The sequence below is a fragment of the Rhinoderma darwinii genome, chromosome 5 (assembly GCF_050947455.1).
Source record: "Rhinoderma darwinii isolate aRhiDar2 chromosome 5, aRhiDar2.hap1, whole genome shotgun sequence".
NCBI classification, from domain to species: Eukaryota; Metazoa; Chordata; class Amphibia; order Anura; family Rhinodermatidae; genus Rhinoderma; species Rhinoderma darwinii.
The window spans coordinates 42720797-42740624 of NC_134691.1; the positions used below are offsets into that span (position 1 = coordinate 42720797).

At 43.8% G+C, this 19828-nt stretch overlaps 1 protein-coding gene across 5 annotated transcripts in view; it reads left to right on the forward strand.

The window, feature by feature from the left end:
- The first annotated feature begins 464 nt into the window (after positions 1 to 464).
- Positions 465 to 19828, forward strand: part of VIRMA (vir like m6A methyltransferase associated) — a 35553-nt gene continuing 16189 nt past the window's right edge. The window contains exons 1-13 of one of the 5 annotated variants that reach the window (XM_075825907.1): positions 465 to 523; positions 1197 to 1420; positions 2440 to 2555; positions 3977 to 4063; positions 6981 to 7029; positions 7728 to 7902; positions 8319 to 8447; positions 9308 to 9574; positions 11053 to 12205; positions 12666 to 13157; positions 15029 to 15183; positions 18158 to 18240; positions 19731 to 19824. In XM_075825907.1, the coding sequence (XP_075682022.1) occupies positions 1358 to 1420; positions 2440 to 2555; positions 3977 to 4063; positions 6981 to 7029; positions 7728 to 7902; positions 8319 to 8447; positions 9308 to 9574; positions 11053 to 12205; positions 12666 to 13157; positions 15029 to 15183; positions 18158 to 18240; positions 19731 to 19824 (2863 nt within the window). In that variant the 5' untranslated portion in view covers positions 465 to 523; positions 1197 to 1357. Of the gene's footprint in view, positions 524 to 697; positions 767 to 1196; positions 1421 to 2439; positions 2556 to 3976; positions 4064 to 6980; positions 7030 to 7723; positions 7903 to 8318; positions 8448 to 9307; positions 9575 to 11052; positions 12206 to 12665; positions 13158 to 15028; positions 15184 to 18157; positions 18241 to 19730; positions 19825 to 19828 lie in introns of those variants that run through there. The other 4 variants (XM_075825908.1, XM_075825906.1, XM_075825909.1 and 1 more) reach the window with 4 other exon arrangements.

The window sequence follows — 19828 nt, forward strand, 5'->3', positions numbered from 1 at the left end:
CTCAGCTGTTTCTGTACTCCCTGCCAACTTAAAACTCCCTGGCCCTGCGATATGGGGGGATGGGTCCGTTGACAGTTTTCTCATGATGCACAATAAGGGTAAGTTCACCCGTAGTGCAAACACTGCGGATTTTCCGCAACAGATTTTGCTGTTTAAAATCCGCAGCATAATACAGTAGCAGCAAAGTGGATGAGATTTGAACAAATGCTGAGCGGAAAAAACGCTCAGAAATTGACCTGCGGTGCGTTTTTTTAATCCGCATCATGTCAATTGTATGTGAATGTTGCGTTTCGTTGCGGCGGAAAAGCTGTGATTCTGACGCAAAAACTGCAACTCAGAAAAAACATAAATCTTATACTTACCCAGAATTCTGTGCTTCTTCGTCCAGGCCGGCCTCCTGGGATGACGTTTCATCCCATGTGGCTGCTGTAGCCAATCACAGGCTGCAGCAGTCACATGGGATGAAATGTCATCAAAGGAGGCCGGCCTGCAGAACGGAAGAGGGACGCGTCGTCATGGCTACGTAAGTATGAATCTTTTTTTTATTTTACGTGGAGTTTTCCGCAGCGGACATTCTGGACAAAATACTGCACCACAATTTTGAATTCTCTGCGGTGACAAGGGCAGATATGCTGTGTGCTTTTATGCAGCGTATCCGCCCTGTGTGAACATAACCTAATAGGGAGAAAACGGTCAATCAGCAGTGCGGGAGGGCGGGTTATCGGCACCTCATGACTACACTGGACACTTCCGCACCGATTAAAATGTAGGTTTTATAAAGACACTTATAACTCTGAAATCACCATCTCAGACACTATTTTATGTGTTGAAATATGCTCCATAAATGTAATAAAAAAAACTTCACAGCACTCAGTATTATTTACCCGACTGAGCTGCGTCGGGCGCTTCTGTCACACAACGAAAGTCGCCATATAGCCCCAGCTTTACATTCTCCACTAGAGAATAAATTACAAAAAAACAATAAAAATTGCACTTTGAGTCTCCAGACTTCAGAATAACAATATGGCGGATGCGACCCCTCCATAGCTCTGCACCCCCCATTATACACTTGAGATGAGTGTAACGGTAAAATCTGCAGTAAAATAAATAATGCCATGATTATTATTATTTGAAATATATTTCCACGTCGGTAGAAAAATATTATCCTGTATGAACCAATTCTGTATTTTCCTCAGGTAACCAACATCATGGCGACTTATCTCAGTAGCGACACTTTCATGACAGGCGGGGCCACTGGCCACTCTAGAACGTGATTGGCTGATAGAGCGTCGCTCACTAGGACGCTCTTGTCAGCGAGCGGAAGTCCCGCCTACTTACTTCCCCGCCCACACCAAACATGGCGGGTGAGTCCGCAATGGAGCTCTTGTTTTTAGATACTTTCAAGCACCAGAACACAGAGGTGAGAGAAGTCGTCGTGTTAGTGATGTGGTCAGCTTGTATAATTAATGTCGGTGTATGAAACGCATGTAGGACAGGTATAGTGGCAGTTGTATGCGGCATAGTCGTGTCGGAGTCGGCCTGAGGCCTAGACTCCAGCCCAGGGAGGCGTTCACTTACAGGCCTGGCTGTATTTGTGACTTGCTTTCATCTCTGGTCCTATGTAGTTGAGTCAGTGCTGGTCATAGCCTGAGGCGTTCAAGCTGTTGGGGAACTACAAGTTCCATCATGCACTGCAAGGCTTGCTGACCCTTGTGGTTCACCTGTGGTAGACAGGTTATCTATGTGTGATGACAGCGGCACGCACAAAATTACAAATTATCTTAAAGGGGCTTCCAGTTTTGGCATGTGATTCACCTCAATGTATCTGCTTGCTGTCAAAGAATGTAAACCAGTGCCGATCATATCCTGCTCATATAGCTGCAACTTGTTATAGTGGCTCAAAGCCGACTCCCGTAATGATTCTTCAGACGTGGCGATTATGGTGTTGCCAGTCTGTTTGTTTACTGACAGCAAGCAGAGGTCTTGTAAATGGTGGGGAAGTGAAACCGAGTATATTAGGAAGTTGCAGAGCTCTTGATTCTAAAACGATTGTATGTATACTCGGATAATTTGACCGTGAATGCGTTGCGTCATCTGGATGCGGTTCTCCTGCCGTATTGTTTACATACAGCGGGGTCTTTCGTCTGTGATATTCGTCATATTTCTACATAATATTGATAAGTTACTCGTATTTGCATTATTAGTGTTGTGCCTTTCCAAGACTTTTATAGACATATTAGGGGGTACCCGGCTCAGGACCCCTTTAGTTAGAGCAGAGATCTGCTGGATAGAGGAGTTGTCGCTTTGGGGAACGCCGTGCATCCGTGTATTACATTATTACCGCATTTCTTTTATTATTCGTCAGCTGCTTTCTAAAGAATTATTTTTTTCCCCTATAAACTCAAGTTTAACCCTGTGTGTCCTATGTTGTATTTGCAGCAAGGTAGTAATGTAGACGTGGTCCGATTTCCATGTATCGTGTACATCAATGAAGTACGGGTCATCCCTCCAGGGGTCAGAGCGCACAACAACCTGCCGGATAGCAGAGCTTATGGGTGAGTAATACATGAAATGTCTCCCATATACTTGAAGACCGTGGACACCTTTTGAGGTTGTTTTTTTTTTTGTGTGTGTTTTTTTAAATTGAAATTCATTTATTTAGTCATTTAAAAAATACCTTTTGTAATTTATTTTATTGATTTAAAAAAAAAAAGCAGCATCACTTCTGCAGCTACTATGAATCCCAGTACATAGAGGCTGCAGAAAGCCGTTCTGAGCTGAATCAGTCAGTGAGCTGTGACTGACAACTCTGAGCGATTATTATTAATAATAATATTCGCTCCGTTTTGATCAACTAAGTGACTGAGCTTAGAAAATCACTTGACAAAGTAGTGGAATTTATTAGGCAGCAAGTGAACAGTCCGTTCCTGAAGTTTGAGTTAGAAGCAGGAAAAATGGGCAAGTGTAATGATCTGAACGACTTTGACAAGGGGCAAATTGTGATGTCTAGATGACTAGGTTGGAAAATCTGTAAAACGTCAGGTGTTCCCGGTATGCAGTGGTTAGTACCCACCAAAGGTGGTCCAAGGGCAGACCACTATTGACCAGGGTCATTGAAGCGTGTAGGGAAGGAAGTCTGGTCTGATCCCACAGAAGAACCACTGTACCACAAATTGCTGAAAATAGCCACAGAACGCACAGAGTGCCCATGCTGACCCCTGTCCACATTCGAAAGCACCTGTAATGGTCACGTGAGCATCAGAACTGGACCATGGAGCAATGGAAGATGGTCTGGTCTGAGGAGTCATTTTTTCTTTTACATCATGCGGACGACTGGGTGCATAAGAGTCACTTAGCATGAGAAGAATGGCACCAGGGTGCACTATGGGAAGAAGACAAGCCAGGGATGTGATGCTCTGGACAATGTTCTGCTGGGAAACCTTGTGTCTTGGCTTTCATGCGGATGTTACTTTGACACGTATCACCTACATAAACTTTGCTGTAGAACAAGTACACCGTTTCATGACAATGATATTCCCTTATGGCAGTGCCCTCTTTTAGCAGGATAATGCCCCTGCCACATTGCAAAAATTGTTCAGGGACGGCTTGAGGAGTTAACATGGCCTCCAAATTCCCCAGATCTCAATCTAATCGCGCGTCTGTGGGATGTGCTGGAAAAAGCAAGTCTGATCCACCAAGACCCAATCTCACAACTTACAGGACTTAAAAGATTTGCTGCCAATATCTTGGTGTCCGATACCACAGGACACCTGCCGAGGTCTTGTTGAGTCCATGCCTCAACGGGTCAGATCTGTTTTGGCGGCATGAGTGGAACTACACAATATTAGGCAGGAGTCTTTAATGTTATGGCTGTACAGTACATCTATAGTTTCCACCTGATTGACCCCATCAGTATTAACCATGTGTTCTGTTCTCGCGCATCCAGATTAACGTGTGTGTATATTCATTCTTGCAGCGAGACCTCACCACATACGTTTCATCTGGAACTGTTCTTCAACAATGTCAATAAGCCCAGCGCCACCGTTTTTGACAGACTGGGGAGGTTTGTAGAAACGACTTCTGCTTTGCCTTGAAATTTTCTGTTAATGCACACTGTTTTATATCATATATTTATTAAATTACTAAATACATTGCATTAATTATCCGTATGGATCCTGAGTTACAGCCTGTTCTGCAGGCTTCAGAGCTAAAATTTACTTGCTGCAGGATCATTGTCTGTACTGAGCTCGATCTATAGAGTGTCAATCTGAGCCTTGTACTGCCTTTCGGCCAGGGTCACATATACAGTTTTTGGCTCCGTTTTTTTTAGCCAAAGCCAGAAGTGGATCCAAAGGGAAGGGAAGGAAAAATATAAAGAAAAGGCTGCATCTCCTTTCTTTTGTGTCCACTTCTGTGTATGGCTAAAAAAAACTGAGCAAAAACAGCATCAAAATTGTGTGTGATCCTGACCTTACACCGGACACATTACAGCAATCTGATGTAGGAAAAACTCACTAGACCAGAATTCACTGTAGAAGTGAACGTTGCATTATCTCCTCTACTCTCCCCTCCCGGTTATATTTCGCATGTTGGGTGGCAGATTGTGCAGTAGCAGAGCCTTTGTTGTGTGTGAAGATCGTGATTAATTACAGCAATACCTTACACCGTGTAATAGAGAGGCAGCTGTAAATAGAGACAATGTCTGTGAGAGGAAAGAGGAATCATGGGAACTGTAGTCCACCGCAAGTCTTACCAGCATCAAAACAGCATTGCTGTACAGAGCTAGGTAACCTCATGAAAAATGACATCCGAACTCTGGTGGCATCACCTGGTGAACACTCGGACACATTTTCTGTATTTTTCATAATCTCAGATAACACGTTTTAAAGGTATATTCACATGCTGCAGATATGTTGTAGGAACTTCTGCGTCTGAAAATCGGTCCTATCTGAATAGGGTTGTTTCTACACCAAATGCATGGTTTTCTGAAAGACCCATTCAGGTGAACGGGACAGTCACAGAAACTTCTGGAACAAATCGGCTGCATGTAAATCTACTCCAAGGGTCCATGCACACACAGCGTAAACACGTGCCGTAATTCCACAGCATTTTCGCACTCTGTCAATTAAGAATCTGCACCGCAGGGCAATTTCCGCACTTGTTTTCTGCAGGTTTTTGCAGCAGCTTGTGGATGAGATTTGTTCATATATTGCTTCTACTGTAAAACGCTGCAGAGTTTCAGCACGGAAAATCCTGATGGAAATTCTGCATTGTTTACACTGTGTGTGGATGGACCCGAACAGTCTTCAGTAACAGCCAGCAAAATTGTGACTGCAGTCCATGTATAAGGCCATGTGCAAAAACGGGGATTAGACAAATTACACCCTAAAAGTCCTTGAGCAGTTTTGCAGTGATGTTTAGGAAAACCACCACATGAAACACTGTGGTTTGTATAAAGAGGCAGCAATACTCCATGTTTAGGCTTTATTCAGACGAACGGGAAAAACGTCCGTGCAACGCGCGTTGCACGGACCTATATGTGTCTATGGGGCCGTGCTGACATGTCCGTGATTTTTCCTCAGCGTGAGTCCGCTGAAAAAAAGTCACGACATGTCCGTTCTTTCTGCGTTTTTCGCGCGTCACGCACCCATTGAAGTCAATGGGTGCGTGAAAACCACGCATGCCGCACGGAAGCACTTTCGTGCGAACTGCGTGATTCGCGCAAGAGCTTCAAAAGGATGAATGTAAACAGAAAAGCACCACGTGCTTTTCTGTTTACAAACATCCAAACGGAGTGTCTTTGAGATGAGCGAACCCGGGCAACCGAACCGAAAGTCAGGAGATAGTCACTGTCCAGGGTGCTGAAAGAGTTAAACTGTTTCAGCACCCTGGACAGTGACTTCCGATCCCAATATACATGAACGTGTAAAAAAAAAAAAAGAAGTTCTGACTTACCGATAACTCCCGGCTTCTTCCTCCAGTCTGACCTCCCGGGATGACAATTCAGTCCAAGTGACAGCTCCAGCCAATCACAGGCCAAGCACAGGCTGCAGTGGTCACATGGACTGCCGCGTCATCCAGGGAGGTGGGGCCGGATGTGAAGAGAGGGACGCGTCACCAAGGCAACGGCCGGGAGGGAAGTTCTCGGTAAGTACGAACGGTTTTGGTTTTTTAACAGGTTGCTCGGTATTGTGATCGGAATACACTGTCAGGGGGCTGAAAGAGTTAACTGCCGATCAGTTAACTCGTTCAGCACCCTGGACAGTGACTGACGTCGACTAGACTCATCTCTATGATGGCAGCTGCGCGAAAATCACGCAGCCGCGCATCGTATACGGATGACACACGGAGCTGTCGAGTGGTTTTTGCGCGCGCAAAACGCCGCGTTATTGCGTCCGCAAAAACGCCACGCTCGTGGGAATCCTGCCTTATGGTGGAGCTGGAAGAGAGAGGTGTTGACCAAATATTTGTTTCATATGTCCCATTCGTATTGGGACGTTTGCTGACTTGTCAGGAAGTCATTTACAATTAAAGTCCCAATGCGTAAATATATCAGATTTGAAATGAGATTCTGTGACAAAAAAAAATAAAACAAACTTTATATTAAAAAAAAAAAAAGTCCAAATGCAGTAGATTCTCTGCAAAATGAAAAGTTGAGTAAGGCCCTGTTCACATCTGCATTGGGAGTTTACGTTGTCCGGCTCCCTCAGAGGAGCAAAACAAGGGAAAACTGGAAGTGATGGGTTTGTTGCACCACAGACACCACTGACGGCCAATGGAACCCATTGACTTTAATAGGTTACGTCGGGGTGGCTGCTATTGTTTCCGGTGAACTCAGACGGATCTGCAACAGAAACCCCCTAACGGAGCCTCCAACGTAGATGTGAACGAGGCCTGAATGGTTACGTTTTAACGTTTTGACATGTTTTGATGTGTAGTGGTTCATGTCATGATCATGCCTTTCTTTATTTTCTCACCAGTTTGGAATATGATGAGAATAGTTCAATTATCTTCCGGCCAAATGCAAAGGTAACAAAATAAGAACTAAAATAATTATAGAGCGAGACATTATGAGACGTATAATGATCAGTTATGAAAAGTCCTCACACATCTAAACAGATTTTTCATGCATTTTTTAAGCCAAGACCAGAATTGGGTCCAGGATGGATTATTTGTAATTCGTTCCTTTATATGTTCTGTTTAGGTTCTGATCCTGCTTTTAACTTAGACGTACAAAATCTGCAGCAAATCTGGACTGTGTGAACAAGGCCATATGAAGCAACAGTCTTAATAAATTACCCCCTAAGTGGTTTCACTATAGGCCTATTTAATGGGAAGTCTCATCTTGATCATTTATGGCTATCCACAGGTGGATCCCCTGGGATCCTCACATATAAGGAGTGCATGGGGGGGACGGGACGGTTACGTGACCCTTCAGCGGCCACTTCTGCCTTTTGTAATCAACAAGACAGGTGGTTGCATGGACAAGGAAGGTTATGGAGTTATGGAAAGAGCCAAGCAAGCAGCCATGGGACCACTGTGGATATTCCAGAAATGCTCAGACTCCAGCAGCCCGTGCAACAATGTTGTTGAAGCAATTTTATGGATTTATAATATGTACACGCTGAAAAATGGGTTTTAACTCTGATTATTACTGTTGTTTTTTTTAATGCATTATTAGTACAAGCCGTTACTTAGTATCTGATACATTTGTGTTTTTGAGTCAGGTTAATACAGATGGGCTTGTGCTTAAGGGTTGGTACAATTGCCTGACTCTTGCTGTGTATGGATCAGTAGACAGAGTTATTCTCAACCATGAACGAGAGTCTCCTCCACCTCCACCACCGCCTCCACCACCTCCTCAGCACCAACAGATAGGGCTGAAAAGGAATCCCAAACATGGTAAGTGACAACCGCTCGTCTGCTAATCAGAGCGCCATATCTGAGACCATTTCATGTCAGAGTGACCATCCGTGAGCTGCTACCTCTCCACTGCTCACCAGGTACAGCTCCTTCTTGGGATGGGTACTTCTATTAAATCCTACCTTGCCCTAATCTAAAGGGTTCTGGCCTACTCAGTCCAAAATCAGCAACATTTGCAAATACGTTTCAACCATGTGTTTAACCAGTATCTGTAATAGTCTTAATAAGCACATGGACCACTTGCCCCTAATTGTACAGCATTCATTTAGCCTGTGGGATGGAGTTCGGCAATTTTGGCATTGGCCTGTTGATATTCATTGCCTTTTTTTCTTCGTTGCGTGCTTGTGGCTACATATTGGGCTACTTAGGTTGCATTTGTCTTTCTCCTTTCTTAGTTGAAGAAGACAAAGAAGACCAGTACAATGGTAGTCCACCAAGACCGCAGCCAAGAGGGCCTAGAACTCCACCTGGCCCTCCACCACCAGATGATGATGACGATGATGATGAGCCAATGCCAGCTGCAGGTAGACCTCTAATATTTCATTGGCAATAGCATCTTTAACTTTATCTCTGATCTTTGCCCTCTCCTGCATGAAAAAGGCTCTTAAAATTAGGGGTAGATATTCTATAGAAAATAATGGGGTGCTATTACTTTGACTGCTATACTTAAAGGGGTTATCCAGTTTGGAGGCTGTTTTTCATAGGTTGTCAGTATATAATCAATGGGGGTCTGACACCCGCACCCTGCACCGATCAGCTTTTCCAGCTTTCGGCTGTAGTTATGCAGCAGTCGGTGCCAAAAACAGAAGGCTCCGACCACAGTATAGCTCTGCTCCTATTCAAGTGAATAGGAGCAGAGCTGCAGTAACCCAGCACGCCACTGCACAGTGGGCAGATCCATGTGCTTCCGGTGCCCGGTACAGCTGATCGGTGCAGGGTCCAGGTGTTGGACCCCCACCGATCATATACTGATTATTTATCCTGTGGATAGGTCATCAAAATAAAAAAAACAGCCCCCCCAAGCTGAACAACCTCTTTGATGTTCTTTTCTTGTTAATATAATTGGGGGACACAGCACCATGGACCTTTACCCATGGTGCTGTCTCCCAATGAATTTAACGGTGAGTACAAAAATCCAATTAACTGAAATGCAGGGGTTAACATTTGCAGTAATAAATGTGTAGAGCATTTTCCTGCTCTGCAAATATGAAATGCATATTAACAAGCTAACTCTACTTCTTGGACTTTGTATATTTTGAATGTGTTCTTTATATTTACCCTCTAGAGATTTTATAGAAAATGATGCAGATCTTTTGAAATGGACAGTTTTTGTTTTACATTGATTATATAATTGTACACCTCTTCTATGTCCTTAATACATTAGGAGGAGAAAAGGAGGATGATCGAGAACAAAGGGAAGGTTACTTTGAGCCCATATCTCCTGATCGAGTATCTATTCACCCTGATGGCACTTACTCCGATGAAGAGGAAGGCGATGATGATCCTCAGGATGATGGTGATGAAGATGAGGAGGATGAAGAGGATGATGACCTCAATGCCGATGAGGATGACGATGAGGACGGTGTACAAACAGGGGACAGCATTGCTGATGAAGATGATGATGAAGAGGGTGACGAGGAAGAAATTGAAGGTGATTTTGGTCTTGATGGTGTTTGCCGTGTAGACTGTTCCCTTTGCAGCTGTTTGAAGTCTTGAAAAGGACCTGTTACGGCTAATTTGGCATATCTGTGGTGTCCGGCCAGTATTTTTTAATGCCGCAGCTCGACACAATTGATTACAAAGTTGTGCAGCAGTCCGGCATTCAAAAGCTTGAGCGAAATGCTTTATGCAACGCTTCTATATCCAACACAGGGAGACGTCCTACGTCACAACTGCTGCCACCAGACACAAAACTGATCCCATAAGAAACTGGGATTAATAGTGTATTTTCCAATGTCGTTTTTGTACTACACTGGAACGAATCTGGACGGGAGGGTTGGACCCGGGAAGGGGATCTTAAAGTGCAGCTAAGCGTTTGACAAACTTCTGACATGTCATAGTGACATGTCATAGTTTGGATTGGTGGGGTCCGAGCACTGAGACCCACACCAATCACTAGAATGAAGCAGCTGGAGCGCTCGTGTGAGCGCTCAGCCGATTCGTGACAGTTCGGCTTTTTCCGGAAAGCCGATGTATCGGAGTACGGGCTCATAGACTTTCTAGTGAGTCCGTACACGATACATTTATTTCCGGAAAAAGCCGAACAGACATGAAGCGGCTGAGCGCTCACACGAGCGCTTCAGCTGCTTCGTTCTAGCGATTGGTGGTGGTCTCTGTGCTCGGACCCCCACCAATCCAAACTTCTGACATGTCACTATGACATGTCAGAAGTTTGTCAAACGTTTAGCTACACTTTAATCTTCTAATGTGTCTATTTTAGTTAATACTTGGATTCCCTATTAAATTGCAATGCTGGAACGTCTTTTCTTAGAACTCTGCATTGTGCTGTTCACCTGTTGTTCCTCCTAGAAATGTATTTGTGTTTAGTAAAACACTAACATTACCCATGAACAATTCAGGAGCATCTTTTCTTAGAATCTGCACCGTTACGCTCTTATTCCTCCTGGATAAGCATGAATACATAGACTTCTGGGTGTTGCCACTCTCCCCGTCAATGTGGTGGCCCTACACACTCTGACACTCGTCCATACACATTTTGACAGAGTATAACACCCCATCGTCAAGACAAATGGTAACACTCACTTGTCAATGTATTCATAGATTTGCAGGAGGAATAGCAGAGTAATGGTGCAATGCAGAGTGCTAAGAAAAGACGCTCCAGAGTTGTTCATGGGAAATGTAAGTGTTTAGTAAAACACCTGGTGCAGCTGCTCATAACAACCAATCAGATGCCACATAAAAGTTCAGAGACGAGCCAATTGTTCACAGGCTCATCTTTTAAATCAGTTTGGTTGCCATGAGCAACTGCCCCAGTTTTCCTTTGCACCAGTTTTGATGAATCTCCTCATGTATATGACTTTAGTGCACGATGGCCGTAGTGTGAATAGACTATTTCTTTAAACCAGCATCTTAATGCCTTCCCTAATGTAAGATTTTTGTGGATTGCAGGGGATGATGGTTATGAACAGATTTCGAGCGATGAAGATGGGATTGCTGACTTTGAACGGGAGGCGTTTAAATATCCAAGTTTTGATATTGACTACACGCCAGAGGATTTAGCTTCTGTACCCACTATGACTTATGATCCTTATGACCGAGATTTAGGCCCCCTCCTTTACTTTAGCTGCCCGTACAGAACTGCTTTTGAGAATGAAATTGGCAAGCTGCGGGATCAGGACCTTGATAAGGACAGCTCGGGGGCTAGTGAGGTGTCGGTGAAGCTATTGGAACTCCTCGATCTCTATCAAGATGACAGAGGTGCAAAATGGGTCACAGCACTGGAAGAAGTACCTTGCTTAATAGTGAAAGGATTAAGTTTTTTGGAGCTTAAAGAGCCAAGCCGAGACCATCTTAGTCAGTTAGTGGACTGGGCCATGCAAGCATTAGACTTACAGCTTGCACTCCAGCAGCCAATTGCATTGAATGTCCGACAGCTCAAAGCGGGTACTAAGCTGGTGTCATGCCTTGCAGAATGTGGAACACGGGGTATGGAGTCTCTGTTAAAGACTGATGTCATCGCCAAGCTATACGAGCTTTTGTTTGCCGAGCATGTGTCGTCATCCCTCAAGCTAAATGCTTTTAAATCCCTGGACGGCATCATCAGCACCACCGAGGGAATGGACGCGTTTTTGAAAAATCCAGATTCACAAGGAAAAAGTGGTTACCAGAGACTTCTAGAGCTGATGTTGATGGATCAGACTGTCAGGGTTTTCACGGCTTGCTCTGCTGTCCTCCAGAAGTGTCATTTTTATGAAATCCTTTCTAATGTAAAGAGAATGGGCGACCAGTTAGCTGACAGCACTCCTCCACCACCTCCTACTGATAACAGAGATCCTGATCAGGAAACGCCTGCTGCAGTAGAGAGGCCAAACCGAGACTATGACAATGAGGTGGCGGTGCCAATGGATATGGATCAATTCTTGGAGTCCTCTAATATAAGTGAAGGAGACCTGGAGAAACTGCTTGGTCTTCTCAATGAGATTTTTCATCTTTTAGAAACTGCACCTCACTCTATGATCCAGCCTCCAGTCAAGTCTTTCCCAACGTCTGCCAGAATCACAGGCCCCCAAGAACGAGATGACCCTTATCCTATTCTGTTGAGGTAAGATGTCAATGCTATATATATATATATATATAAAAATAATCTATCTCGTCATACAGGGAGGTCCCTTCTCTGAGCAAGAATGTACAGCTGCTCTGGTAGACCCGTCCCAGCATTACATGGATGACCAATGATTTGAATGACCACCATGTAATACTATGCCACAGATGCATGTCTGTCCATGCGAGTGGGTATCGTTGCCAGATCACCTAGTTAGAGGTCCAGCAGCTCACGGTTATTAAATATAGTGGGTGGTGGGACATTGTCATATGGGACATCAAAACTTCCAGTCCTGGTCACGAGAATATTAAGAGCAGCCAGTACCCAGAAATCTATCGTTTATTGCTTGTTCTTTTGCGGTGGGATTTTAAATGGCGACAGAGATTTTCGTGTAAAGGATTGTATGTATTGTGTTACGGAGTTGTCTTATATGTACATTTGTTTTCTTCTCTCCGCGCAGGTACCTCCACAATCACCAGTTCCTGGAGTCTGCTACTTTACTTCTATCTTTACCGGGGTCTTGTTCCCACCCTGGTATCGTTCACACTATTAGGGAGATACTTCGGTTTCTTGCACAGTCCCAGAAAGGACTTCTGTTTCTGTTGTTTGAAAATGAAGCAACAAATCTGATCGCCAGGGCTCTGTGCCAGGCATCTGAACAAGATCAGGATGACAATCTACCGTCCGACGGGAACAACGAGGACTCCTGTGCCTTGTGGCTTTTGCATGCCACCCAGGCTCTGCAATACATCTCCGAGCTCTTTCACCACTTTCAACATTGTGCGGCCACTGAGGAGGCTGACCAGGCTAGCCTGCTCGGCATACTGCACAACCTTTATCTTATCACATTCAATCCGATTGGCAGGTCCGCAGTGACTCATGTCTTCAGTCTTGACAAGAACTTGCAATGCCTCATAACCTTAATGGAGTTCTGCTCTAGGGAAGGCCTTGGGTAATTTACTTGCTATTATATGTGTCGACTGATGATATCATTTTATCACCAACTGTTTTAAAACTTTTTAATTTTCTTTAGAGGTGCATCCCCAGGTAAATCTAAAAACTCCGGTTTGACACCATCTGCTGCTGATTCCCCCCACAGTCATACTCACCAGGTTTCCAGAGATCTGGGATGGTGTTATGTGGAAGTGCTTGCTCCACTCATGTTTTTTTTTTGGTCATTGGGCTGGACATTGCATCTCAGACTTTAAAATAAAAGGCTTTATCCGGGACTTAAACATTAATGGCTTATCTTAAAGCTAGGCCATCAACGTTTGATCAGTGGGGGCCTTACCCCCGGACCCATGATGATCAGCAGAACGAAGGGGCCGTGGCTCTGCAGTAAGCACTGTGTCCACTTCATTACACTAGCACAGAAGCTTGCGGTGACTGTACCCGGTACTGCAGCTCAGTCCCATTCCAGCACAGCCACATGCTGCAGTGCCTATAGAAGCCCCTTCATTCTGATTATCAGCAGGGGTTCTAGGAGTCGGACCCTCACTGATCAAACATTGATGCTAAGGAGGATACGCCATCAATATTAAAATCACAGAAACCCTTTTAATTGGTTACCACATTATTCCCCAGTCGTCAAGTGTGTGCCAAACTGCAGTATAGATCTCCGCTTCCAATAATGTGGTGATTGTGACTTGTGGGAGATTGTGCTCATTCAAGGTTTTGGGTAGAGGATCTGTCTTTAGTTTAGTAATGCCCAATCTCCTAGCTAATCTAATAGGCGCTGTCACACTGATAATACTAGTGAAAATGATGTCCCAGAAAGATTTAGTTTAAAAGTGATGAGCTTTTTTCTGAATATGCAAATGAGGATATACTGGACAACAGGGAGGTAAGAGCAGCGATTCTCCTGAGGTGCAGCCTCCTCAGCCTCTGACGCTGTCCTATCAGCATGAAGCTGCTTCACACAGTGTGAGACTAAAGGGGGTTTTACACAGAACGATTATCGGGCAGATGAGCGTTCGTATAACGCTTGTTGCCGATAATTGCCCTGTGTAAAAAGGGCAGCGATCATCTGCTGGTCGTATAGTTTTAAAAAAAGTAAAATATTATCGTTGTCGGCAGCACATCTACCTGTGTGAACAGAGACGCGCTGCTGACATGATGATAATGTATGGGGACGAGCGATCAGAGTAACGACCGCTCGTCCCCATCCATAGCTCCGTGTGACAGGAGCAAACGAGCGCCGTTGTCTTGTTGCCGATGTCTCGTTGAGCGGCGCTCGCCTTATCGGCCAGTGTAAAAGGGTCTTAAAGCTGTGGGGAAGGGGGATCACTTCAAATAGCCATATCTCTGGCTGCGGACTACCTAGAACAGTGCTTCTGGTGGTCCATATGCTGCCAGGATCGCAGTTCTAGCTGTGAAACAACTTGAGATATCACCAGTTGAAAACAGTCGGGAATGGAAGCTGTAAATGATATGATCTCTCGGTGTAGCTGGGCAGGTAAGAGGAGAACTGTATGACATTGATTGGATAGCGTTATACAGAAAACATTACTCCACCCAGAATGAAAAGATAGTCACCTCCCATTGGGCAAGTAAAGCCAATTTAGCATATTTAGAAAAATGCTCATAACTTTCCAAATAATAAAAGTTTTTTAAATAAAAAATCACACTGTAATTATCAGCATCGTAGCGCCTATTACCGTATATTAGGTAGATAGGGAATTAATAAACTGGTGACCGATCCTCTTTAAACGAAGCTCAGAGGTTTAATGGTCAGCGCGATTACGTATAATCTCCTCTATATTACATATCTAATGATCATATCTTTTGAACGACAATGACCTTAATCATTGTGACTTCTTCTAGGGACACAAAATCAAAGAAATCCGTGGCTTACAACTACGCCTGTCTGCTTGTGCTGCTGGTGGTGCAAACGTCAAATGATGTTCAGACGCTGGAGACGCACTCGGCACCTTTAATAAAGCTCTGTAAAGGAGATGAGAATCACGCCAAGCTACAAGGTAAGAGCATATTTCCCTCTCCCCTGCCTAGCCTCTTGTGACCCCATTACCAATAAGATATGGTCTCAAATTGTCACAATTAGGATTTTTTTTTTCTACTAAAGGAGTGAGAAGATGATCCGTCACATGACTATTTCTATTTTCTTTGCTTGGGTTACACTTTTTTTTTTTTTTGGTCACAAACTCACATAGAAATGACTTCGTATCCATTTTTTTTTTTTCTTTATACAACGCTATGCTTTGACGCAGATTTAAATGAATGCGTGAGTGTAAAGTCCCGGGTGGCATTTTTACAATGTGCCAGGTGTCTACTTTTATAAAATATCTGGGTATTCTAGGATTTTAAAATGCAATATTTTAGGTTTTATTTGGATCAAGTTAAAATTGTTATGGCAGCGAAAAGGTTAAGTTTGGTTGACTGCTTTACATGCGTGTGGGTGTAACAGACGTGCCCGGCGCATCAATGCGTTACACAGATAACTCCTTTATTTCAATAGCCACCGTGCCATGTTTCATTTACCTAGAGAGTTGCTGCAGGGCGGTAAGGACACACTTACTCCAGCAATAGCCCCTTCACGAGGAGCTGCTTTTCAGGGGGTGTTTTATGTGAATAGGGTTTTTCCAATCCAGGCAATCTTATTTAAAGGATCATTTTTTATATACTGTACAGAAGACCCATGAAAGTTTAAACCGTTTGCGTTTTGTTTTAGGATGTCATCCAAGTCTTTTGGGTAAACATTTTATTGAGTGGGCAAATTTTTCACAACTTTAGCATGACGTTTTAGGGTATGTTCACACGCTAAAGTAAAAATGGCTGTAAAATACGGAGCAGTTTTTAAGGAAAAAACTCTGATTTTCAGCCCTTTTTTTATGTGTTTTTTGTGGCTGTTTTTGGAGCTGTTTTTCTATTGACCCAATTAAAAACGGCTCAAGAAGTGACATGCACTTCTTTTTACGAGGCTTTTTTTTACGTGCCGCTTTTAAAAAAAAACAAAAAAAACACGCCCGTTGGAACAAACAGACGTTTTTTCCCATAGAAATCAGTGGGCAGATGTTTGGAGGTGTTCAGCCTCTGTATCTTTAGCTGTTTTTCGGGGCGTTTACGGCCTGAAAAACAGCTGAAAATAGGCCGTGTGAACAGAACCTAATGACTAGTCACATGTATGAAGGTTAAGCCTGGTTCACGCTTACATTTTATCCCTACGTTTAACGTGTATGTCTGGAAAGCTCCAAACATACATGATAAATGTGTCCAACGGGCTCTATTAGCCTAACAGGCCAAAAGAGGGTCCTTTTGGCCTCCGTCGCGCTACGCTCGTCTATACTGAGGGACCGGCAAAAATAAGTCTATAGTATGGCTTACATTTTATTAACATGGGGCTTATATGTGACTGATGTCACTGTATAGCGTCCGTCAGAGATATATGTTAAACGTATACTTTGCAAAGCTTTCCAGGGAAGAGCATCAGGTAGCGTTTGGCTCTGGGACTCTGGCCCAAGGCAAACCCTTGACGTCACTGTACATATGTGGACAGTGACGTCAGGGGCTTTCAACTACGGAGTCGCCAGCCAGACCATCAATAGGGCTCTAGCTGGGCACTCTGGGACTGGAGGAGCCCCTGACGTCACAGAAAACCTACTTGTGCCATTACCTCTGCAGAAAACTGGTCTAGGACCCTTTAATTTTGACGTCTGTCAGGTCCCAGCTGCCAGACCCTCATGGATGTGACTTTGAAGGTATGTGCACACGATAGCTGCCTTTTACGTCTGAAATTACAGACCGTTTTCAGGAGAAAACAGCTCCGTCGTTTCAGACGTAATTGCTCCTCCTCGCATTTTGCGAGGCGTTTTTGACGACCGTTAATTTGAGCTCAAATTGCGTCCAAAGAAGTTATGCACTTCTTTGACGAGACAGTCATTTTACGTGTCGACGCGTAAATTACAGGTCGTCGGCAAACCCATTCAAATGAATGGGCAGATGTTTGCCGACGTATTGGAGACGTATTTTCAGGCGTAAATCGAGGCATAATACGCCTCGTTTACGCCTGAAAATAGGTCTTGTAAACCCAGCCTTAAAGAGGCTCTGTCACCAGATTTTGCAACCCCTATCTGCTATTGCAGCAGATCGGCGCTGCAATGTAGATTACAGTAACGTTTTTATTTTTAAAAAACGAGCATTTTTGGCCAAGTTATGACCATTTTTGTAGTTATGCAAATGAGGCTTGCAAAAGTCCAAGTGGGCGTGTATTATGTGCGTACATCGGGGCGTTTTTAATACTTTTACTAGGTGGGCGCTCTGATGAGAAGTATCATCCACTTCTCTTCAGAACGCCCAGCTTCTGCCTGATCACTGCTGTGACGTCACTCACAGGTCCTGCATCGTGTCAGACGAGCGAGGACACATCGGCACCAGAGGCTACAGTTGATTCTGCAGCAGCATCAGCATTTGCAGGTAAGTAGCTACATCGACTTACCTGCTAACGCTGATGCTGCTGCAGAATCAACTGTAGCCTCTGGTGCCGTCACGATGCAGGACCTGTGAGTGACGTCACAGATCTGCACTGCCAGAAGCTGGGCGTTCTGAAGAGAAGTGGATGATACTTCTCTTCAGAGCGCCCAGCTAGTAAAAGTAGTAAACACGCCCCGATGTACGCACATAATACACGCCCACTTGGACTTTTACTTTTAAACACGCCCACTTGGACTTTTGCAAGCCTCATTTGCATAACTACAAAAATGGTCATAACTTGGCCAAAAATGCTAGTTTTTTAAAAATAAAAACGTTACTGTAATCTACATTGCAGCGCCTATCTGCTGCAATAGCAGATAGGGGTTGCAAAATCTGGTGACAGAGCCTCTTTAATTTTTTTTTTTGCCTGAAATACCGCTTTTTGTTTTTAGGACTTATTTCCTTAATCTTGTTAATACCATTATTGTGAATCAAGCTCCCTTCTTACATGTGTTTCTTTTTCAGAGCTTGGAAAGTGGCTAGAACCTTTAAAAAACATTCGGTTTGAGATAAATTGTATACCCGGTCTGATTGATTATATCAAACAGGTAAGTGAGACGTTTGTTCAGGTTACACCACTTGCAATTCAGCTGTCCAACAATACGACACCGCACAATTCTTTTGAAATATACTGTAAGGGTATGAACACACACAGCATAAACACTGCATTTTCTGCAATGGATTAATTGTGGAAAATCCGCAGCGTATTACAGAAACGGCAGTGTGAGATCTCAACAAATCTCGTCCCCACACTGCGGTAAATTTCTGCCGAAGAAAACGCACATAAATTGACCTGCTGTGCCGTTACTTCAACCGCAGCATGTCAATTAATTCGGCGGATACGCAACTCTTCTGTTGCGGGTTTACCCATTAAATTCAATGGGGTGCTTAAACCCGCAACAAAGCAGCGTGTGTTGCGATATTCACGGTGGAATCGCAGCGAGTACACAACAATAATCGCAAGTAAGAAAAAAAATAAGTTATACTTACCCAAAGTTCCCTGCTTCTTCAGTCCGGCCGTCGCTGGATGACATTGCAGGCCATGTGACCGCTGCAGCCAATCACAGGCTGCAGCATCACATGGCCTGCAATATCCTCCCAGGAGGCTGGACTACGCGCAGAGAAGGGGGTAAGTATGAACGTTTTTGTTTAATATTTTTTTATTATTTTTTGGCGCCGCTTCGCATTGGAAAATCCGCCAGAAAAACGCACCAAAATGTGGTGCCATTTTCCAGACGGCGTTCTGGGCAGATACGCTGTGTCGCCTAAAGCAGTGTATCCGCCCTGAATACGCGGTTTGTGTTCCTACCCTAAGAATAGCTAAATGTTCCCAATGTTTTGACTGTTTGGATTTTGAAAGTGAACATGTGCCGAAAATAAAAAAATCGAATCGGAAACTGCACTCCTGTCACTAGGAGGTGGCGTGTCATTGAAGAAATAAAGTATATGTATCTCATAATAAAAAAAATACAGCTTGTTCCGTATACTCATGGTATAATATCGCCTAGAAAATAATAAATTATAATCTCAGTACTGCAGACAAAAAAACAGTATTGTGCAGAAGCGCAGTTTTAGTGTTAAATGGGCTAGAAAAACTTGGCTACTTTCTTCCAAAAACTGCCACACCTGTCCACAGGTTGTGTTGCATTACAGCTTAGCTATTCACTTCAATGAAGCGGAGCTGCAATATCACACACAACCTGTGCACAGGTGTGGCACTGTTTATGGAAGAAAGCAGCCATGTTTTTCTAGTCATGTTCATCTCCTTTAAATTAAGTGGTATGAGATTCTAAAGTAAATGAGGCTGAGCTTCAATACCAGTCTATGGACATTTTTGGTTGCCGGTTTCTGGAAAAATATTTCACGCAGAATCAGCCATTTTCTTTCTACTGAAAAGCGCATAATCCGCATGAGTACCTAAGTGAAAGTTCTGAATTTGCTTGAACTTTAAAACAAATTTTACAGTTGAAAAAATAGTTCCTATTTTGTTTTTTTTGGGTTTCATTGACTTGTTTTATTGATTCATGGTAATTTTTAGAATCTGGACAATCTGATGGCTCCTGAAGGTGTAGGACTGCTGACCGCTCTCAGGACTCTTTGCCACGTAGCTTGTCCACCTGCTTCCGTTGAAGGTAG